The sequence below is a fragment of the Calidris pugnax genome, unplaced genomic scaffold (assembly GCF_001431845.1).
Source record: "Calidris pugnax isolate Ruff unplaced genomic scaffold, ASM143184v1 scaffold14, whole genome shotgun sequence".
Lineage (NCBI taxonomy): Eukaryota > Metazoa > Chordata > Aves > Charadriiformes > Scolopacidae > Calidris > Calidris pugnax.
The window spans coordinates 2506927-2531994 of NW_015090793.1; the positions used below are offsets into that span (position 1 = coordinate 2506927).

Consider the following 25068-nt stretch of genomic DNA (forward strand, 5'->3'; position numbering starts at 1 on the left):
GTGCGCTGCACGATCCAACGAGGCAGAGGGAGATGAAATATGGCTTACAGCACCTCCTACAGGGAAATCCAGCTCTTGTAGCAAGGAGATTGGTCATCCCCATTCAACTGTACCTAACAATGACACTGGATAGCTCATGCTGCATTCTAGGCACTTGAAACAGCTGGTATTAGTGGGCTCTACTTCATCTGTTACAAGTCCACTAATCACCAAGGTCTCTTCACCATTCCCCAAAAAGCCTGCACTAACTCCTGTCCTGCCTACCAGGTGCCTAGAGCATCTCTGTTGCCTTTCTGCAGGTCCCCATGGCCCTCTGATCCAAACGACCTCATATGCTGAACTTCAGTAGAAAGTCAGGCTTTCAGGGTCTTTCAGTTCTCAGCAAAATCAGTAAGGTTTTGGCACCCATGTCGAGAAAATTCTTTGAAAACTGGCAATTTGGTGAGTGTCATTTTCAAGTTTCAAAAGCAAGTGAAGAAGAGCCATGTGATGAGACATGAAAACGCACTGGAAGTAGAACAACTTTTTACTGTCAGTCAAAACAGAGTTTTTTGTGTAGTCCACTGGAACATTCCTCTCTCAATTAATTTATCTATGGCTATGATTCAGACTGTTGAAAGCAACAAGGTTACAGTTTCCATCAGGTGAAATAATGTTCTGCTGAAAGTTAAGGGTGAGCATGTGGGCGAAGTATGTGGGGTAATGCGAAAGATTATTGGCAATTTTCTTTGGGGGTGGGCAGTGGAACGCAGCCAGGCGTGCACATGAGAATAAGGTCTATATTTGAACATGTACCACACATCTAAATGGTAATGAACTACTTCAAAAAGGGGGAAAAAAACTTTTCTTTTCAGACAGACTGTAAACGAACAACTTTAAATAGCTCTCTAAAAATTTGCCTAGACATTCTGCAAAGCAGGTATTTTGTAATTATCCTGTCAGATTTTCAATAGAAGTTTGACGAGCACAAAGCAATTATCATTTCTAATGCCTCTTCCCTTTAATCTGTCCAAACTATGTACTTGGCTGGCAGGAATTTCATCCTCCTAATTATGATGTGAAGCTGCTATTAAAACCAGGAAAGAAAAAAAAAAAAACCCACACTAACTGATCCATACCTTCATTTATAGCTGAGATATATTTTCTGGGTTCCATGTGTCTTGTCCAACTCCCATTGATTAGAAGAGCCATAATATTTGTACCTGGATACTCTGTGTTTTGTTAATTAATGAGATTAAACCATTTCATCCCTTATCTGCACTGTTTATTGCTTTTCTATCCCTACCACAGTAAGTATTAGAAATACTTAGATTAATTAACTGCAGAAAATAATGCAGGCATGAAAGCCCTGTATCACTACACAAAGATAGATAGCGGTCGAAATTGTAGTAGCAGCAGTTCTTTGCAGATAGTTCCTACAGTCAGCATAACCAAGCCAGGAAGATTGTTACAGGAAATTAGGCAGCAGCTCCCCGTGTTAGAGAGAAAGCTTAGCAACTAGAGCAGCACGTGCCTGAGCAACCAGAACAAGGCAGTGGGCTCAGGAGATGAAGGTGAGATATACTGTCCTCGGGTCTTAGCTCTTTCTGGTTTAGCATCAACATAAGGTTATGCATACGCTGCAAAAAAGCAGCCTTCTTTCAGTTTGGCTAATACAAGTTGAGTAATTGGAGACAGGAGAGCAGTGACAGCCCTGTGACCTGGACTTCAGTTCAGCCAAGCAATTCAAATTCAACCCTTCAAATTCACCTCTTCAAGGTGATTAGGAAAAAATGTGGTGCCAGCCCACTGTTTGCAAAATCAGGTTTGCCAGCCTGAACTGGAAACGCATTTTCTGTTCAGTCCAGTTTAAATTTATCTTTTGGAGACCACTTTTATGCCAGGGGGAAATCAGCACGCAAAAGATGAGACTTCAAACCTAGCTTACTTTTCTGTATCTTAATAAATCTTGTTAGACCAGGACTTGGAATCAGAACTTTACTGACATTCAGTTGCAAAGTCTATTATACTCCTCAATTAATTTCTTGATTAACTTCTTAATAACTAACTTTTGCCATGAAAAAGGGTATTTAGCTTTCATTAATATTGTTGTGGATAACCTTCACAGTGCTAATTATATGAAAGACACGAAGCTACCTGTCTAGCTGCAAACTAATGAACATAGCAATCACAAACGGCGCGGTGGGCTGAGCTTTCACAAAACGCTGCTCAGACTGAATATGACCTTGAGGAAAGGAGACTGTGGAATGGAGAAATACCATGGGATTACAGAGAGAAGCTGAGCATGTCTCTGAGCGCAGCCAGTGTTGGAGAGGAGCCTCTAAGGAAGACAACGTTCCTGCCCCTTACTCCACTGGCAGATACATGGGTAAGCTGGGATGTTGCCTTAGGGAAATAAAAATGCCCAGTTCCCTTTCTGCACAGCTTCCTGCTCAGAAGTTAAAAACCTGGGTAGCTTTTCACAGAAGTCAGTCCAGACCTTGGAGAGAAGGATGGGTTGGGTGAAGGATACTTGCCAGAGCGCTGTTTTCCTGAATCCTGAAGAAAATCTGCAGCATAAAAATATGCTACTGCTTCCTCAAAAGGAACTGCCATCTGCTGAAAAACAAACTCTCATCTCTCCAAAATAAAATAAGTGTTCCTTGAATCTCTCTGATCTAGTGTAGACATGGAGATTCTCCTGAGAACCAGTGGATAGAAAAGGCACATTTAAGGTGTGCATTTGTCACGCATATATGAAGATGTCTAAAGTGGAGAAAAAAAACAACAAAAAACCAGGAAGCTAGAGTGGGTGGGACAGTCATCTCACTAAGCTTCCCCTCCAGCCACTGGACAAAAGAAAGCAGATGCCTCGGACAGTAGCTAAAAAGAGTGTGGGGCTTGGGTACTTCCCACGAACACCCTTGTGGCTCTCCTCAACCAGTGAGTTCCACTCAGGGCATCGGAGGTGCTGCTACTGCTTCCCACTTATTTTAATATGGGCCCAATCCCACAAACTTGAAAGCTACACATTTTGGACAAGACACATCCAATAAGGAAAAAAACCCCACAAACTAAACTCATCTTCAATTATAAACAAGAACTAATGGCTGACAAAAATTAGACAGAGCTAAGCACGTGAATGTAACCTTTCTTACACATCTTCTTTCTTGGTTTTACATTAATTGCCAAACAGGTCTGATTATGGGTATCCTGGGATGTCTCCCTCCACTCAACACACACCCTACAAACTACAAGGGCCATGAGGTGTGAGTCCCTGCTTTCAAATCCCACTGTAATGCTCTGGAGAGAGACCGGGCAGTGACCGATAATGCCTTCCTCTTCAGCTTTGCCAGCTGCCTTTTGCTGCTCTGCGATATTCCCAAACACAGAATTTGGAAGAGGGGTATCAAACAGCTAGGAACACAGGAAAGTGATAAATGAAACAGCACTGCCGTGCACACTCCACTGAAAAGCAGTGAGTACACTGTAACCAAAATATATTTTAGGAGTCAACAAACCATTATCCCAAAAATAGCCAAAAATACCTCAGCCTCAGAAAATATAAAAATCCACGTTCTAAAAGGTTTTTCTCTTTGTCTCATTTCCAAAGACACCCATTTTTGATGGACTCGCTAGTATTCTCCAGTCTCCAGCACCACTGAATATTGGTATTTTGTTTGCTGGGCAAAGCTTTAATCATTGCAGCGTGCAAATTCTGGCATATGTGAACTTTGAAAAATAATAATAATGCTAAAAATGGCTTATATGGTGGGTGCAGTGTCAGAATCCAACATAGCAAACAAAATTCTGCATTCCTCTCAAAGTCATCGCAAGGAGTATGCATGACTCTCTATACTATAGGACCTCATCTGAATTTTCAACATTCCTGCCATTTCTCCTTTTCCTCTTACCTTCACTTTTTTGCCTGGATGAAATAAAAACACAAGCACTCACAGCATTGCTGCAAGGCAGATGGTTCCAAAATACAAATATGAATAATGTTTTTCAAAACACAAAGAAGAATGATCTATTTAAAGGGAAAAAAATAACAGTATCTGAGATAATATGGGGCAGAGGTTAGAAAAGCTATCTATCTGATATAATGAAGGTTTATCTAGAGGTACTTTTTATTTTTGACCTGAATTTATAAGTGTATAATGGATTGATGGGATAAAAGAAATGTCAACTTTATTCAGTTAAACAAATCTTTCTTTGCTTTTAAAAGAGAGAAACATAGAGCTTTGGCAAAATTTGTTATCGTGGTCTGAGCGCCTCATGATAACTGCAAGGGTAAATTAAACCAAGAGAAAAAGAGAACTAGCAAGGCAGAAGACCCTTGATGAAAACACTGTGTACTCCTTAAGGCATAAATATATGAACCTTAAAAATTTCTGTTACTGCCAACCAAAAGCAGAACTACAGATAAAACCAACTTTTTGCTATTACAAAGCCAAATATATTTTAAAAGAAAAGCAAAGATGAATCATGCTTACATATACTGCAAAACATGTGATTATCGGGGCAGGGGGGGTGTTGAGTAAAAACAAAACCAGTGAAAACTTGAAGATGAAAGCTTAACAGCTCCACAGATTTGGTAAGAAATTCCATCATTCATAGGATAAAATTATAAGCAGCCTTAAAAAGTCATTCCCTATAGCAGAAAAACAAAGCTGCTTCTGAACTTTCTTTCTACTTATGAACAGATAATAACTATTAAAGCTTTTTTCTAGTGGATACTGGTAATAGTTTGCATCCTGTTCTGAAAACTTCTGTTTTTACAGCACTTAAGTGCTGTTACTTAAATCTAAGTCCTCAGAAATCTTGCACCAGGAAATAACTCTCTCCCTCACTCCCTCCCTCCAAAGACAGTTAATGGATGTAGAAAACTGTTCGGTTCCTGTTCAAGGGTCACAGCCACAAATGGGTGAAGGCAGTTTTGGCAACACTGGAAAAAGAGGCAGTGGGGTTAACGAGGAGGGAGAGGACCACAGAGGCCAGAGCCAGCAAAGATAGTTGAACAACAGAGGGAAAATAACTTTCTTTTTTATTATCCAAGCATGCAAACAGCCTGCAGTTAGGCTGAAGTAAGGACTTATTACAGATAATCTCTGGGGTACACACAAAAAAGGTGTACTTCAACTGGACCTGGAAATATTGGTGGTGGATCAGGAAATCTCTCAATGGGCTCTAAGTTTCAAAAACACGGAAAACAGATGCAGGCCCAGGCCAAACAATTTATCATCTAAATTAAGTTTCTCTTTCATTTCAGATTCCAAATGAAAATGGCTGCAATACCTGATTAAAGTGTACTGGGAAATGGCACTTTGATAAGTATGGAATTTCATCCATCTTGACAGACTAGCCACAGCAACTTGCAAAAAGAAAAACCGATATGCTCTCTTAATAGCTGATAAATAAACACTTTTAAACACTCTTTTTTTTTCTGGAATACATGGTTATACTAATCAAATGTTTCTCCCAAAACATGATCCTAAGTTAAAAATCTTACAAATGATTTAACTACACTCTAATATGTTTAGATGGCAAATTAGAAGAGCTGTGATTTGCTCCACCACATGCATTTCATAAATTTTAGTATAAAAAACCTAAGCTAAATTTCACTGAACTTATACAAAAATATTATTCACATTCTTTTTTTTTTAAGTCAATGATACTTGTTACTATCCTGCAACACAGAAAGAATTATTTTTTTTCTGCCATTGAATTCAAGATGTGCTCACATCTTGAGCTATGTGTAGTTCTGGTCTTATGTTTGGGGTCTTCAGAAGACACAAAAATGGGCAGTAACAATAACAGGAAGTATCAAATCACTTCCATGTAGGGAATTACTAAATAGAATGGGACTCCTCAGCCCAGGAAAGACTGAGGGGTTTGTAATTAAGAGTGGCATGGAAAGGATGAATAGGGAACGACAGTTCACTTTGTACACTGTCTCTTCCAATCAACAAGTAGGGGTCACCTAGTCAAACCAGGAAAGGGTAAGTACAGAGCAGATGGTTCTTCATACTATGCCTAATTAAGCTACTAAAGACTTTACTGAAAGATATTGGAAATGGTAAAATTTATATACACATTCAAAAATAACTGCACAAATTCAAAGAAAAAAAAAATACATCATTTTGAGTATTGTTAAATACAGCAAATTCAAAATCACTGAGGTCCCTGAACCTCAAGTTTCCAACTGCAAATTGCAGAGGCTAAAGACAATGCACTTGACTTGTTCTTACATTTTCTGCTGATCTTGCTACTGCCCAGTATCAGAGCCAGAATACTGGGCTAGAAGGACCTCTGGTCTGCCCAGGTATAGTCATTATTATGCATGTGTTTAATTTTCACTTTAGGATTTCATACTAAAGAGTTCCTGAGTTCATTCTAAGTGAATCAAGACCGATTGCAAAGCTCCCTTCAAAATTCATGGTCTCTTTATACCTTTTAGTTTCATTGTTTACGATAATAATTTGATTTACCATTATTACTGACTCTATCTTTCACTATCTCTGCATGTTTTATTGTTTTGTATTAAGCAAATCCACTTATACATTCACTTTCTTCAGAAACTCTCTTTCAAGATAAGGATGTTTTGCTAATGTTTCGATCTTGCCTTCACATTCTACACTGACTAATATGGTTATACATGTGTGGGAATTTTTGAGTCCACCTTCCTAAGCAATCTAAAATACACTTTATACCTTAAGTATAAACAACTAACCACAATTATTTAACATTGCATGTTACCATACCCTGTAGCTCCTGGTTTAAACTGAAAAAGTAGCATCTCTTCATATTTCGGTTCTCTGTTTGTTTTTATATAATTCAGAGGGCACCTCTTCATGCCTGGTCACTTATACATTATTTTCCTTCTTTGAGTAAAAGCAAGTTGCCGGAGGTACCTCCACCACATGACTGAAATTCTACCTACTGTAAAAGCATTCCTTTATCCAATGACCCAATATTAAAACCAGCCTTCTCATCAATACCCCCAGAGAGTACGGCTTTTAAAAGTGGAGCCTCAAATCAATATTTAAGAATCTGTTTTACCATCTGCAGTGAGTTGCTGCAGCTTGTCGCAAACCACAAGGGATGGTGCATTAGTGCTGAAAGGCAAAGCCGGATCAATAGCTAAAGAACAGTGGGTGGGAGATTCACTACAGAGTTGCTTATATTAATGCAACTTTGCCAGTGAGTTTGTTAATAAAGAGAAATGGTGATAAAGAGAGCAAGGAAGTGGAAAAAATACCACGTTAACCTGGAAGATCAAGCCTCTTTAAACCTCCATCTCACAAAGACTTATGTGTGTATTTAATACCACGTGTTGTGAGCAACCCCACTGAGTTAATGGGACATTAAAACTACAACTCCTCTACAGCCAAACTCATGCATTAGTCTTCCCAATCTTGATATGTAATGTTAGTGATAAGTGGGCTTTTTTTTCTCCCCAGTGAAACAAGATCTTGAAAGAATAATGTCAGTTTCATGAAACACTGAAAAGCAGTAGTTGTTGCTATTAAAAAAAATTAAGCAAACAAGAAAGGAATTTTAATAGCCTGAATAATTAAAGCAATCTTACAGCAATTATTTGCTTTATCTGTGTCTTGCTGGGGGAGAGGGGTTAATGAAACACCTCTTCAATCATAAATCATTTACCATTGCTTCAGGCTTTTCTTTTTCCTCTTACTATTTGATAGCTAGAGGTATCTAAATCAGTCTTTTCCTTCCTCTGATTTAATTCTAACACATCTTGCACAACTGGAGGAAATACTACATAGACATAATTGCATTTCTCTAGAAACGCGTTCAAATTTTCATTAGCCACGTTTAAAATGTCTTTATTATACATCCATCCAAACTGAGCAGAATGGAAGCTTTGGAGCCCATGCTAAAGGCAGTCTCCTACCAAATTTCAATGGAATTCCTGCACGAGGAAGGATCCCTTCCAGGATCTAGTTTAGCGTGCATGAAATTGTAGTAACAGATCTTTAGCGACAGTCATAATTACAAAATTATCAGGATACAGGCACATTTCTCCATTGGGGATACAAAATCAGCAATGAATATATATATCTTTGTGGTGCCTGCTCATAAACTAAATTCAGAATTGGGATAAGGAGAACAAGCCTTCATTAAAGCACAGGGTCAAACCATCACGGTAGCTCAGATAAGTTTCACTCCTGTCACGTGAAACCTTGCAGGTTTTGCCTAAAGTGGACACTACTTTGACAGTGGCCTCTCAATACACAAAGGGAGAATGCCAGCTGTCTCCCTCTGAGACGATAACCTGACATGAGACCAGATGCAGAAATAAAAAGCGTATTTTAAATGTAAAGCTCAGAAAAAAGAAAAACAAGTTGTCCCTTTTGCAGTCATACAATAAGCCTCATTCATTTGGAAAGGTCAATATTAATTAGCAAATCCAGCAGGGATATTCTGTCACAGGCTTTTTTGTGCATCTGGTTGTTCTCTGTTGCAAATGAAAGATAATCCATATTCAGTCAGAGGTCTGAAAGATGTCTTGTCTCTGAAATTCCAACCTCCTTTAAACGAGTGGTAAATATAATTAACTTAATTTTAAAAATTCAACACGTTCAAGTAAATTATCCTTGATTTCTGTTTTGGCTGCTTTCACAGTTCTGAATTCTTAAGGCTAAAATCAAAAGTAATCTCAAAAAAACCCAGCAGATACCCAAATTGAGTTACATGCCAGAGTAACAGGATAGAGGCATTTATCCTTGGGAAAGGACCAGCATTTCTTTCACACCTGGTTTTCAAATAAAAACATGGAAAAGGACTCTTAAGGAAAAAAGACACCACCACCATCTCTGGGGGGCATTGGGTCAGAAACCAAACCCCAAAATTCACTCTGCGTTGCTCCGAAGACCATTTTATACTTCTGAGACATTGATTATCCATCCCAGGGAACTGGGAAGGCACCAGCTGAGACGCTTTGCCCCTTTGAGGGAAAGTGCAGAGACAATGGCAGTTAAGATTGCCTGTCACCTACAAATGCTTCTTCTGTCAAAGAGAGGGGGGGTCCTCAATGGATCCTGTTATAGACCCAGATGTCAGGAGCTCCTGAAGTCCGTATGGAGGATGGAAAGCATGAACTAACAGCAACTGAGCTAACTGCATTATGCAACCTCAAAGTTTGTATTTTAAAGGGCACCACAGAACACGGAGCAATAAAATTGAAACAGCAGCTCCTCCTTCCTTGAAGTATTTTGCTGTAAATTTGGCACATGGGTAATGGGTAATTATAAATAGGGTTTTAGTCTAAAAATATAAATCAAGAAATGAACACTAAAAAAACCCTAAAAGCAACTTATGGCATTTAAATAGATTTCAACTTCTGAAGTATGCACTGACTTTAAAATATTAAGGCTATTACAGGAAATATCATTAGGAGTTATACTCTTGAGTGACTTAAATTTCCATGTTGCATAACTATACAGTTTCTATTTACCACTTAATATTGAATTTAATAATTCTGATGAACTACTGAAAAAGCTCTTTTTTTTTTTTTCCAACTTCACATGCTCAAGCTCAGTTTTCTTTAGCTGACTGCTTTATTAGATGATTTGTTGAAACAGCCATATGCACCTATCTAGCCAACAAGCTGTTTGGAAGAATAACATTATAAGGAGCTCTGAATATTAGCAAGAAAAGATCAAAAGCAAATTAGCAATTATTTGTTAATTGATTGGTTTCATATTATCCTGCTATAAGCATTTTTTAGTCAGGATGCTCTTGCTGCAACAGTATCCTTCCACTTGTCTTCCTTGTCACCTGAATCCCTTGCATGAGAATTTATGGAATTTGGGGTGAAGGGTAGCTCTTTTACTTCTTGGATGTTCCCAGTAACTGCTCTAACAATTGTACTTCTATAGTTGTTAGCTTCCCTTGTTTTGCTGCTGTCACAGATTTCCTATATACTGCTTTCTTCCTACGCTGCATTGCCATGTATGTTGCCTGAATAACACCTCAAAGATGACCTTACGCTATTTAGATGAAAGATTCCATATTATTTAAATTAATTCCCTATTTCTTGCTGGTTAAATCTGACTTTCATGCCTGTTTTAAATCTTTACCTATAATCCCCATGGCCTGCAAGAGCACCTCTTTCCTTATTCCCATCCCTCTAATATTTTAAATGAGCAAGGACATTCATCTCTTTTCACCTCCTCTCCAGAATATTTTGATGGAATTATCTCCCACTACTTGCAAAATCTGATAAGAACACAGAACAGTATTATGTATGTATGTTCCTCATGGTTACAGATTGGGCTTTCCTGGATATCCATTTGTAATGGCCACATATGTTTTGCTTTCAATTGCTCGCCCAGCATTGCATGATCTATTAAAGAGGTGATATAAAAAGCAGTTTCAGGTAGTCTATTAGAAAAGCAGCACATTTTATCACACCTTATCAGTATCTCAATGACCATTTAAAACTCAGCTACTGACCTGATATTCTTTCAATGCCTTATGGATAGATTCGGTGGTCTGAGATCATTTTTCTAAGGGACAGAGGTCCTCATTACAACTCATCCCACAAATTGGCAGCTTGCTAATAAATCTCAGCATAGGCACCAAGGATGAGTAGATATGGAAGAAGTCTCTTGTGTCTTCCATGTCAGAACCATGAAAGATTTATAAGGGAAACCTTGTAGTGTTGCTGTCACCAATGCCAAACAGATTTTGCTAGAGTTTAGCAAACCAGAAATAATATCTAATATAAATAACATAATTTATTAACATCCTCTGTCAGTGACTTATACTACAGATATTAGTAGGTAATTTATTTATACAGGCTGGCACAGTAATTATTCATGGCACTCTCTAGTCTCGTACAAATGGAAAGGCCCTTCCTCTGAAACCTGCAACTGACTTTAGCCCAGCTCTAGAGATTTGGATAACAAAGGGTCTGAAACAGGAGTAAACCCAAAAGTTGACAACACATGCTCAGTATCCAGGCAGCTTTTATAAGGTTTACATTGGATCTTTTATACCTAAAAATATGTACAACCTTTACAATTTCAGAACAGCATCTGAAATACAGCATATTAGACAGATCATACAGATATTAGACTGGATTAAGAAAGTAGGGTTGCACGGCAGAAGATGAGGGTTGGGTTGAGAAGTGGAGTCATTTATGGGGAAAGGTGGTGAGATGAGGTGAGCTGGGAGAGCAGGGCACCGATCACGCATACACACCGCATGTAAAGCAACTGTAAAGAGGAATCAGAGGCACAGTGAAAGGTATTGGAGAGACAATCATGAAAATATTTGATTTCCCAGACCGACTGTTTTTTATGATATATCCTTTTACATTGCTATGGGCTTTATGTAATTAGTTTGGCTTACCTCTGAGAGCTATATTCAAACCACTCCAATCAGCACTATGTTGGCCTGTTCCTTTTAACACTTTGTAAGTTCTATCATTGCTGTATCAATTTGATATTGTACACGTGTGTGGAGACACATGCAGCTACTCAATGAGCTTGACTTGAGTTCATTGCAGCAATGCTACATTAAATGGCTATTTTCTAACTCATAGATCTGGAAAATGGGGTTTAATCAATGACCATTAAACCTTGCGCTCTCTTCTGGCATATAATGCATTCTTTCATCCAGGGTTACTCTATTGTTGTTTTAATAAGTTACGATTGGCATTTGGCACTGAGTTACAGGGGCACAGAAGCCTTATAAGCAGGAAGAACTGAAAGTATTATGGAACAAAACAATTAAGCAGGACAGGGTAAGTCACAACAATGTGTCAGATGATGTCACGTTTGCATTTCACTTCACGGTATTGTATTCCCCCTACAAGTATAAGGGTATACAGCTAACAAGGTATGATATTTCTCTGCTTAGGAAATTGTCCTGAAAGGTTATTTTCTGTAACTGGAGACCACATCCTACTAGGTTCTGAGCATGGGCACTTCTCCTTGCAGCAAAAAGTCATAGGCTCTTTACTACATTTCCTTCAGTTGTAAAAATAACTTGTGTGTTAAATCTGTGCACCACTTTTGTCTCACACCTACTAATAAGATCTGCCTAACTCAAAAGGTTCAGGTAGGAGCTGATTGACATAAAACCTCTTATTTGATCCTGGCACTAAGAGAATTTCTACAGAATTTCCTTCCCAATGTTTCAACATTGCAAAAGAAACTGAAGACTCAATTCTGTGAAAGGAACCCGACACAAGACACAATGCCTTTGTCTGCTGGTTTTCAGTCTCAGAAGATCAAGAATAAACAAGTTGTTTGCACTAGACAAAATGCCCAGGTTTGCCACATTACTGGTGGGAAGAATCATATTCTGTCTTATCTAGACTCAGCTGGTGTAGTGGGAGGTGTCCCTGCCTGTGGCACGGGGCTTGGAACTTGATGATCTTTAGGGTCCCTTCCAACCCAAACCATTCTATCATTCTATAATTCTATACAGAGCTACAGCAAGACATTAGGAACATGCACATTCCTTCATCATTTCCTTTGAGAACACAGACAGCCCAACACGTTAACATTTTACTTCCTTGTTCTATTGTAGGTTTCCGATATGGACTGTCATGAATTGCTGGTTCTTTCTCAAAGTCTCACAGACTACATGAAGTCACTTTAGGACACATAACATATTCTATACCAATGCAGTATCTTTCTCTCTCTTCCCCCCCCCCCCCCCCTATCACTTGCATTATTTCCTCTGTATCTGCACAGATTATTGAAATTTAGGGAACGCTGGGCAAACGTTTTAGGAAGAATCCTGACATTTTTTAATCTGGAAAAATGGATTCAAAGTTTTGAAAGCAGTTTGAATGACTAAATTTACTTGCTGCAGTATTCAGAACAGAACAGTGGTTGTATATTCAAAACAGTATTCCCATCCACTTAAATACTCCCCTTTATCTCCCAAATATTTCCTTTGTTAGGAATCATCTCTCTTTTGCTAGAGAGTTGTGGGTTCTTCACTGACTCCCTCAATAAGAACCACAAGGGTGACCAGTCACAGACGTGACTGTTATGAAGTTCACAGGTAATACTCGTATAGAAGAGAAAATTGTCTTGCTTTTGCTATTTTCTTTTCAACTGTGCCTGCAACTGAGAAACTAATACACTGGGGTATGCACACATCTACATGCTGTCCATGAATAATAAGACTTTAATGACATCTGAGGCTCAATGAAGCAAGGACTTACGCTTGGAATGTTTGTCACAGAGAGCCGATGCCCTCATGTCGCAGAGTCTCAGGGATCCTTTGCTGCTGCTGTAGACAAAGAGATTGCAGTGATGGGGATGGAACTCAGAGGCTGTAATCACTTCCGTCAGGTCCTCCATGTTGGCTGGCTTGATATCTACAATGTCTGAATGGAAGTTTCATTAAGGAAAATGCAGTTGTGTGCAGGTAAACCATGACTCTTGCTGCCTTTTTGAAGGAAGTATGATTACCCAAATGTCCATATATTTAATGCTTTTTGATAAAGATACACTCATTTGTTTGACAGTAGGGTGTTTTTAAATTTCCATACCAGCCCCATCTACACCAATCTCAAAAAGACAGTAATCAACAATGGTTTTACAGCAGATGCCATTAGTAGGTCAACATTTGTCCATGCTGTGCAAAGACATCAAAGAAACAGTATTCCAGGGGATTTGGAATTCTCACCTTCATTAAAACTAGTAAGAGAGCAGGTAGCTATATCTCCTGCAGCTGCTATTGAAATCACTGCTCTATCCCACATAATACTGATTGATAGGGAACTATGTACCACTCAGACCTGCACACTCCAGTAAAGGCTCAATGGCTTTTATGATTATGCAACTTGAGCTAAAAAATACTTGTAGCTCAAATCAAAAGCCTCAAACAATAAATGTAGCTTTTTGCCAAGGCAAATGCAGCAAACACAGAAGCACTTATGCAAACAGTTTTGTGTGAATATATACTAATATAATATCCTTTCTAAAAAAATTGCGCAGGGTATTGGTTTTAGTATTTAAATTCTTGCAAAAGAAGGACCTGATATAGCATTCTTGTGGTTTTATATAAATGATGCTCACTACTGAAATCAATATGGATTTCTGTGACTGAGAACTGTACATCTGCATCACTGAAGTGGACATATCTGGAACAAAAATACATCAAAGATCTAGTTTCACAAGCACAAACCCGTCAGTTGGATCACCAAAGATTATCCACATGAAGTACAGCTCACGTAGTGCTTCTCCCAACACATATATATCCACTCATACAGATTACCTGCCTTGGTGAGCTTAAAAACCAGGACCCACCTAGCCTGTATTTGGAGAAGGCCAGCCTGTGGAAGATTGCTCATAATGAAAAGAATGACAGAAAGAGTCCCATGAGGGGGCTGTAAGAAAGCTGTAGGTGTAGAAGCATAAAGTGAAAGAAGGATATATATGTAAAGCAGTACATTTAAATAAGATTGCACATTTTTATATGGCCCTCAGCAATCCACTGCAGATAAGCCATCCAAATGTTAACAAATCCTTCGAACAAGAAGAGTAACGCTACCCTATTTTACTGAGGAGGCTGTGCGAGAGGCAATAAAGGATTTGCATAAGATCATCTGGGAAATGCATGACAGAACAAACCCAGATCTACTGAGTCCCAGTTCAGTGCCCTAAACACAAATCATCTCAGTGCCTGGATTCCCAAAACATAAAATTTGAAACAGCTGACGTTCAAAATTTAAACATCTCAGAGGATAAGATAAATGAGAAAATCTGTTTTACTGATGGCAAGAGGAATTACATATCATGATACTAAGCCTGTTTCTGTTCCCACTGTGGCCGCTTCCCAAATGGAAGACCTTTAATTGATTTCTTTGGGAATGGGGTACAGTCTATCACCACCTTTACACTCTATACTTTGATCTCTCCCAGAAATGCAGATCTGGGACACTGCATTGAAATTAAACATAATACAAAAGATTCAGAGATAATTATCTTGATGACTTTGCATAGACAAATACATCATACTGATGTTGGTTTTTTTTACACTAAGTGGTTTAAAAAGGAAAATATCAGCAAAACTGCGAATATCTTGTGACATTTAATAACAACTGGGAATGAATTAATGTTGCATTTCAACAGCATTCCCACTTACTTGCACTATCATATTTGCATCCATCTCCCAGAATCCATCATGATTAATGCAATGAATGTTAAGATGTAGCAACATTGATTTACCCCTTTTATAAAGCATAACTAAATATTCTTGAAAATCAACAGGAAAAAATAACCTTTATTCAGTTATTTGTATTTGGTGAATCTGTGTCAAGAAATATCTTTAAGTAAAAGTAATTGCTTTCAGGCATTGAATTGCTTTCCAGAGTTCAGAGAAATTATAGTAACTCAATACAAGAATTTCACCTCTCAGCAGAGAGATGAATAATTGCTAAGTGATGAGAAAGATATAAAATATAAATAGAGTATGTGAAACAGTCATGGTAAGTATCATTTTTCTGGATGCTGAAGACAATATTGGTGAATTTCGCTTCATTGCATGAAATGAATAACCCTGTGCTGAATAATGAAATTAAATATTCCATTCTCCTGCCAGAAAGGCAAAAAATACTTGTAACAGACTGCATTTCCAAATGTGATCTAAATCTCCACTGAGAAAGACTGTCATTGCCTACTGAGAATCATAGAGAAAATGCACCACTGAAAATTCATCATTTCGTTAGATTTCGAAAAAATAAAACAATAACACTTGTATTGAAGTAAACAATCAAGGGAATAGAGAGTTGCAGAAGAGATTTACCCCAAATGTATTTGTAATAATAGATGGAAAAACAGCCTTTGCTTTGACAGCTACAGAACCCAATGTATCAAAAGAAGAACATGTCACACAAAAGAACATTTTTCCTCCTCTCATGATTTTTGCCATCTATTTGAAAACAATCAAGTACAGCTTGACATGTGATATGTGGGAACTGTATTTAAACTAGCGTGACATGGTAAGGGCAAGCATCTCCCATGGGACATTTCACATTTCTATTTTTCCATCTTCCCTTTGTGTCTTTTTCTTCCTTTTAAGCACAACATCCCACGGCAAGAAAATATAAAAAAATTGGAGCAGACAGTGTGCTTCAGAAACAGGCCCTTTGGTGAACTTGAAGAACTCAAAGAAGAGTGAATCTGGCAGAAACCGATTAAATTAAAGTTTCACTGCTGAAGGGAAAAGTGTTCTAATGGCACAAATCCGTAGAGTTGCCTTCTATGCTAATGGCTTCCCTTGCAGTTGTATCTTCTGGAGTGATGTCTTGAGCGGGGCATGGGTCTCTGTTAGTAAAGCTGTAAGACCAGGAGTCAATTTTGGGAAAGGCAACTAAGATACTCTAAGGCAATGTAACCTTTAACTTTGGTTGAGAGTGTAGTGTCTGTTTTGCTTTCCCAAAATTATCCAAGAACAGTGGTATAACATAGGAGAGTGAGCAGGCAGGTCAGGACCAGACTGAGAGGAGAAAGGAGGCTGTAGGACAGTGGGAGAGGAAGGAGGAAGGAGCATAAGGAAAGGCACGATTAACAACTTGCGATGGTACGCAGCATGAGGGATGCAATCTGAGTACACGATTCAGTCATATGGTATGTTTAGTTCTAATCCAGTATTTTCTGCTGCTGTTGTGCAGCTGATATTAAAATGAGGATGACAGGAGGAAGAAGATTTGTTCCACTGCCTCTAGGCCACTGATCTAACAGAAATATCCTCCTCTGGGAGAAGTCACTCCGTAAAGTTCCTTTTAGTGCAGGTTATAAAGATAACCCGCACCTTGATCCAAAATTCACATTAATCAGACTTCTCCACTTGATCAGCTAGAATATAAATGAGCATGCCTGCTTTATGCTCATGCCAAAACATGTATAACGAGAATGTGGAAAATACACAGGGTTCCTGCTGAGCAAAAAAGGTTCCAGAATGAATTTCCTTGTATGATAATGGAAACATAGCAGTGTCCTCAAAACAGATTAAATTCCCTTTGAAGTGAACAGCATGCATAAAGAAATAGCTGCTTCGTCTTCCTGGAACCATCAAGGAATTCTCTAAGAAACTGAATTTTTTAGACAACAAACTTGCAACTCACCAGCTACAGTATATAGAGGACTGAATCTTATATCATTATTTTGGAAAAACTTTTATATGATTTGAGGGTTCACTGCAAGAAGGAAATCATTGGTATAGTCAGATGAAGGCTACAGGAAAAAAAAATTAACCGACCCATCCTTAATTCAACTGCAATGGAGGACAGAGGCTTTCTTTAGAAAACCAGACAGAATTTTCCATAACAACTTCATAAAAACCCCAAGATTCTCATCTTTCTTATTTCAATATATGCTGATGTGATACTTCATTTTTACCCATGCGTGGGACTTGGGTTTTTGCAATTTTTAAGCACTTTAAAAAAATAAACTTCAGCAGAACATATCTTCCCAAACCTGGCCATTCCCCCTGTTTTCCAAGAGGTTTGTTCCAGCTCCTAATTTTGTCTGCATCTCACACCTACATTTTAGCCGAGTCCTAGAAAGATTCACTGACTAGTAGTTGAAATCAATAGCAATTCATAGAAGCTGCCAGGGCTTCAGTTTAGGGTAATTGATTACTGTGGTCCTGCTGAGGCTCTACACTTTTAATATAAGCATTTCTGTGAGTGCTTTCCTCTGTTAGTCATTTAGTGCACACTATTTTCATTACAACGAGGGAACTGTGATGCTTACAAATCAAGCTCTACTAGTTTTACACTTCCTACATGGTGGTTATATCATTCCTATACCGTGTGCCAGCTAAGGGAAATAATTTCAAATGGCTACAGTTTTCTTCCAGCCCTCTCCCCCCGTCAGGGGAGCAGAGACAGAATCAGGCCTCAGTGTGCTTGATAACACCATGATGTGATTACATCTATCTTATTACGAAATAAAGAAACAAGGCCTAGTTTTTAAATAACCATCCAGTTACTCTTTTCTTCTCGTTTCTTAAAGATACACCGTATGCTTTAACTGTTGAATGACAATTCTACAATAGGCATGTCATGACAGTAAGGACACTGCTGGACAGGGTCCGACTTCTGAATCTCTGTCTTCCAGACTTGTTGTTCAATAGTCAAGGGTTTCTGGAATGGATTGTCAATAGGTTAATGGATTTGGCCTTTGCTTCAAATTCCAGTGTTTTACCTTAGGCAGAGAGACGACCCTGTATTTATATTCTAAGTACCCCTAATAGCAGTGTCAATGCCTTTTATCACCCTGCATTCGCCCACTGCTCCACTAAAAGCATGTACCGAATGGGTTATATGAAAAGCCTGGAGAGTTGCAATTATATTGTCTGTACCATTTGACTCTTCTGAACCACAAAAGCAAACTGCTGCATAAATGTGTGCTCCTTCAAACTGCCTTGGACCTAATATCTGCTAATGCAAGGTATTGATCCATACTTGAAAATTGCTTAGTAGTAAAATGTTAGCCCAATTCCATTTATAATTCTATGGTCTGTATAACAGTGATTCTTCAAACACCGTACTGGAGTTGGGAACTCTGTCAACAGTCCCATACTGGTTGTGATTTGCTGAAAATATCAATTTAAATGGCTTGATTTTGATTGGCCATAAAACGTCTCCATCAAAGGTGTTTAGATAGTGCCATTATGACAGTACAAAGACTTCTGATAGCTTTTTTTCTGTATTTTTCCTCATATCAGGATTATAAGATACATAAAGAATAAAAACTGCTATAAGCTTTTAGCTGTGTGTGGAAAGTCAAGTCAGAGACAATTATGTTAGGTGTGCTAACACAAAGCAAAGGGATCTCTCATAATATAAAGAACAAGTAAAAAGTGCCTATGAAGAAGGGGTTAAGTAATGTTAACATAGTTCTGTGGACTTCTTTGATTTCTTAACTCAAGGATTACAGCCTAAATTAGATGAAAAAGAGATGTTACTGGAAGAAGAAAAGACATGGTCATAGCTAAGAGGCTGCAGTAGCAACAAGTTTCTAGCTACTCAGAGAGAACCAGCCACAAAACAGAATTTGGCCATGTTGGGTAAATAAGAGGTATAAAAACTAAGCTACTGTTGAGATCTAGCACACCCAGAGATACGATGATATAGTCAGTACATCCTCCTGTCTTCTTGGTAACACACATTTATAGAGTGTGGATGCTAAGGAGGTACGCATGCTGGAGCCATGCTCCTTGGGCAATGGCCTCACAGTTATGCCCAGCGTACCACTGGCAGCCTCTGCTTCCTCACAATCTAGTATTTAAAGCTTTAGCCAGATTCCTGCCTAATTTAGCTTTCTATTTCTGTCCACTAACACCATAAAAATTACAAAACATGAGGAGCACAGAGGTAAGCATTCAGACCCTTTAAACATGTTTAGGAACCAAGATGTTACTGGTTTAACTGGCAGCTGATAGGAACCAGAGTCCCTCAGGACTAAGGGACTAACAAGATTTTTTCAAGACTCAAAGGAAGCCAGGAACAGAACGTAAATACCAAACTTCCCTTAAATACCAAATCTGCAACTCCTGGACTTTCCATCTCAAGTTTCATTCAGAATTAGAGATACCTAGTAAGAAATTAAAAGTAGTAGTAGGAAACATGTTCCATTCATTGAGTTCAAAGCAAAGGAGAGGCAGTGTTGGCGTCGATGTTTTACAGATAATGAAATTAAGGCATGAAGTAGCAAAGATTTGGGAAACATCAGCTTAAGGGCCAGCAAGAGAAATAGTTCTGGATTCTGCTTTAGTGGTCTCTCCCCTCCCTACCCACGATTCTTCAGGCATGTGAGGATTCACTCAGCTCTTTTCTTGGTTAGTTGGTTTTGAGAAGATCTTTTGTTATTATTACATTTGTCTTTTGGAATTTTTCCCCAGAATGCAGGCCAGTCAAAAGACTCATTCTGAATTTGAGAGATCTCATTCTGATCTTTGTAACATCAGAATTACTTTGCATTCCTATTATGTCGGTAGAATAAAATCAGAAAGCAGCAAGACAGTCTCAAGTCTCCATTATGCAAATATTATTTGAAAAAAGAATCTATGTATTTTAAATGTACTCAGTCAAATTCTAGGAAATTGCTTTTACTGCCATACATTCAGTAAACGTCACAGACTTTGCTGTATGCCAGTTGAAGAAAAACAAATCTAATATATAAGAGAAACTGCCTATGGAGTAGCTGCAACATTTGAATAAATGTTGAAAGCAGAGAATTGTAGAACAGCACTGCTAGGAAAGAGCGTATTTAAAATGGTGTAAGTCACATCCAACTTTCTAATAGACAGGCCTGTTCATACACATTGCAACCATTAAATTACTTGGAGAATAAAGAATTTAGAAGTAGATACTGGAAAATTTTAATTTATTTAAGAACTTATTTTTTGGCTTGTGTTTTAGAACAGAACAACCACATTTTCACCTGTAGACACAGTCACATGCCTGCTTTAGCCACAACCATAAGCATATTCAAATTTCCAAGAGCAAAGAAATCATTATCTGCATATACACAGCTGAGAGCAAAATTAAGTGGATGAGTCAATAGAAGACCTGTCTTCTTAAATGCATATGTGCATTTTTCTGTGTACAGGACTCAATTACTGAAAGACTGCAAAGTCATATTGAGTTGATATATTTCAATATTAATTAATTGTGATTTTATTGTTGGATGCTTAACAGTACATTTGGAACATATGAAATACCAGAAGAACCTCAGGTATGTAGAGATTATTAATAGAAGAGACCTACTAAGTCACACAGCTGAGCTCCTCTTAGGCAGTACTCTTCTATGTAGTACAAGAGGCACCATGTACCACATACCAGCAAGGGTTCCAAGAAAAGAGTGCGACTTCAACAAAATAAGGCAAGGAAAAATTCTAAACTAAAGCAGTATCATCTCATCATTCACAAAGCTGCTTTCCTGACATCAATGAAATGTTTAAAAGAGAACTGAAAGGCACCTACTTGGTTTGCTGAATCCCCTCCCTGGTAGTACGGAGAAATACAACATACATAACTTCCTACATGTGGGATTGTTTCCCACATAACTTACAGGAAAGAAGAGATAAAATGTCTTCCCTTTTTTTTTTTTTTTTTTTTTAAATAAATAATCTATGCACTAACAAGTAATACCATCAAGAAATTTATTCTCTATAATTATTAAAATCCCATGCAGCTGAGGAAGATCTGCCTATTAAAAGGCAGACATAGAACTTCCAGCTGGAGGGTATATAGTCTTTAGAGCATTTTGGTGGGGATTTTTCTTTCCCTACATGCAATTTATTCTTCCATATATTTTGCAGAAAACCCCAATACAGCAGTATTTGTACCCCAGTAGAGTAGAATAATTCCATATTTTAACTGAAGTTACAATTCAAGTCACAAAGGACCCATTTTTTGCAAAACCAAGCTAGCTAGAAGTGTCTTCTAGAGCATAACGCTCTACCCTTCCCTGCATGTTTGCTATGGAAGTAGTCAAATAAAACTATCTTCAAAAATACCCAACTACTTCTGAAAAACAGGTACTCTAAAAATAACCATTCAGAATTTATACTGATATTTCTGCCTGCAACTAACTTTGCATTGCCAAGAAATCCCTGAACATAAGCACTGTGAAAATGATTATGAGGAACAGATTCAGTTCTCACGAGAAACTCCACAGTTAATTTTTCCAAACCATCTATATTAAATTACATAAGACACCTGATTAAAACCTCATCAGGACTTACTATCTACTTACTCAATTTATGTGAAAGGATTTACAAAAATGCCCATCAGCTTGGTCTCCAGGCACTGCAAAGAAATATGGATTCCAGGAGTTTGAAACACCAAGATCACTCTCCAAGGCGAAGGGGGGTCAGTATTCACAGCTCTATGCCTGCCTGTTTGCCTGATGTGCTTACAGAACATCGATTCCAGACATGTCACATAGCTTGTAGTCGGTATGAAAACAGTCCAAACAGTCTTATCCTTAACTGTGGTGTTGTATTTTGTTAAAGTTCATATTGCCTTCACTTACAGAGCATTTTCATTCCAAAGGCCCTAAAAGCGACCTCCTTAACTACCAAAATTTCACATGCGATGGCACTACTAAAGCACAGTCCTTGCCATTGTGTATTATGACAAGGAAAGAGAGAAATGTCCACGTTCATGAGAAGTACCCTCATAATACTAGTGATAGTACATAGTAATAGTGAGAAAAGCTTCCATGGTCTCAGGTTTTAGAGACTCAAACAGAACACAGGGGTACAGACTGCAACCTTCACATACCTGAGATGACCGTGCGATTTTTATGATGCCTCCTTTCTTGTATGGAATACTCTTCAAGCTAAAAGATGTTAGCCAATGAGCAGAGCAAGTTATATTTTCTTCTTCTTTATGTTAATACTCTGCAAAAGATTGTGCTTTGCAAGGTTAATTTCAAGTCCAAACTCACATGGGAATGAGAATAATTAGACTCATTTAAGAGAATTCTCCCCTCTGGCAGAGCTGATTAAATTATTTATACATTATCTTTTCGTATAATTGTACCTAGAACTGTGTAAATGGTTTTTTTGTCTAACTTTCAATAAATTCATAATACATGTTTTTCAAGTTGGATACACCACCTGCACCTGTGACAATAGAGAATGGCTCATTTTTAAAATGCTTCACTGAGAAATTAATCCAGAGGGAAACAGAAGCATGCAATTTAAAAGCTTCCACAATGACACCATACTGATTAAAACTCATCAGCTGAAGAAATAAAATTAGTAAGACAGTAAATCTTGGACTGAATTCTGTAACCCATTTCCACAGGAATAACTTCACTGACTGCAGCCACATTACACTAAAATACGAGTGCTACTTAGCTGAGTATCAGCTCCGTGATGTGACCCTTTATCTGTAATTTAATATTCCTTGCTCTTGTTCCCAAGTCCCTCTTTGCTAAGGGACTCAGATTACAGATAAAATCTGAAAGTCCTAGTGGAATAAACCAGTAGGGTGAAAAAGGAAATCTGGGTGGTGATACTAACATTCATTTCAGCTCTACTAAGTGATCTTTCTCTCTCCAATAGCAATAAACTTGAGAAAGCTTGAGATAATGATATTTTAAAGGGCATTCCTAGTGCAAAACAGTAACTTGTTTGCTACAGTCAGAAGAATAACAGGTCCCGATTAAATTGGAAAACAACCGGCTCTAAGGAGACCCATGAAAAGACATCTTTGCACATATTGTAAAATTCTACATACCTTCTATAGTTGCATTGCCCAGATCACTCTACAAACACGTGAATACAGGGAAATCCCAGCGCTGTTCTTTAAGGTACTATTAAGAGTTCTGAAATGGCTTTTACGGGCTCAGAATTTCAAACTATTCCTTACCATTTTCTGCAACTCCACTCAATTTTCTTTTTTCCTTTTTGCAATTCACTACACAGTTTTAAAAACCAAGAGTACTTTAATGCCTCTGGCGAGGTTTTTCCTTACCTCTGCAGCAACTAAATAATGGGTATGGGTCTCTATTTGGGGACAACTGCATTAGAGAAGACAGAGGGTTAGATAAAGAAATCCATTAAAAGGATAACGAAATCACATACTTATTCATTCAAGTTGTGTGTGGACAGGAGTGATAAGTAAGAAAATTATGTATTCTGATTAACGAATTAATATTTTTATTAAACAATAAATCTGCAGTGCAGTAATTATCCCAAGGCTACAGCTATGCTCAAATCACCTTAAATTAACTTCTTTAAAAGCAACTCCAGAAAAAGGAAGAGACTGGTCTTTGCCAAGAATGCAAAGGCCTCAGCTATAATTAGTTTTTCACAGCCACGCTCAACTCTTCCAATTTATTTATTTTCGGAGGAAGGGTAGATAGGGAATATTTTCATAGCACTATCCCATGCCCTGAAGACACTGATATCTGACACTCCAGCCATGTATTGTTTGCTTTTGCTGCAATGCACATTTCAGCTGTCTGGCAGGAGGGTCTCAGGCAGTGATTCAATGCTAAAATACTGTTTAACTAGCTCTGGTATCGCTCCTTTGGCTATCAGATGTGCTCGGTCATCGAATTCTCTCTCGCTGGCTGACAGTCAAATTCATGAGATAGGAGTCAATTTAAGGTGATGAGAATAGTTAAAAAGCCATTGTTTCTGACAAGGATCATAAAGTATCCTCTGGCAAGAAACAAAACCAAACCAACATCTTGAAAGACCACTTTTGCAAATTTATTCACTGTTTTCAGAGCTCCCTAAATCTGGATTTAAAGTACCCTAAAAGATGCTGAGACTTCTCTGTATTTCTTGAAAAAAAAAAAATCATCCTAAAGGTCCTATAGTCCCTACTCACATAGCCTTACTGCTATAATTTTTCTCTATTATTTGAATTACAGCAGTTAGTTACGAAGACTGCAATTTGCACAAGATAACACAAACTCACAACTGCTCCTGCTCTGAAAAGCTTAAAAGCTGTATTCAATGAAGATATTCTACAACAGACGATGACCAAATAAGAAATAATGTTATGTCCAAACTGGACATAGTTTTACCTCAACAGAAGCAGAAGAACCAATTCAGTGCCTTTTGTAGAAGCTGTTATCTATTAGCATCTACAAGCCACTTAGGTGGTCCTAGAAATGCAGTTCTCTCTTGGCACTTTGCACTAGGGACACAGAATTTTTCTTACAAATGAGTCTGTTGAGAGTTCATGAAAAGCTTTAGTTGACTATAGGGATTCTATACAGTTCAGAGAAGATGACAGCTTACAGTTACACATACTTACCTGTTTACTAATTTCACTCCTCAATTGAAACGAAAAGCTTTTCTTATGTGATTTTACTAAGGGAATCCCTCCTGTATTCTTCCTAATAGACAGCAAAAACACATATCAAGGATTTTCCCAGCTAGCACATTTCTAAAATCCTTATTCTGATGGTCACATGAGATATTTTGTTTAAAGCTTAAAATTATTTACTTTCTGCCATGTTTGACTACAGCAGTTACAAAGAACAGGTGCCTGATGCATTGTTTAATTACACACCCACGGAGCCAGTGTGGTCCCAAGTCTAGCAGTCAGAGAAT

At 38.1% G+C, this 25068-nt stretch overlaps 1 protein-coding gene across 3 annotated transcripts in view; it reads right to left on the reverse strand.

The window, feature by feature from the left end:
* The window catches only part of PPP2R2C (protein phosphatase 2 regulatory subunit B, gamma), a 233139-nt gene that overhangs the window by 18322 nt on the left and 189749 nt on the right, over positions 1 to 25068 (reverse strand). For all 3 annotated transcript variants that reach the window (XM_014936064.1, XM_014936063.1, XM_014936062.1), the window contains one exon: positions 13193 to 13357. In XM_014936064.1, the coding sequence (XP_014791550.1) occupies positions 13193 to 13357 (165 nt within the window). The remainder of the gene's footprint in view (positions 1 to 13192; positions 13358 to 25068) is intronic.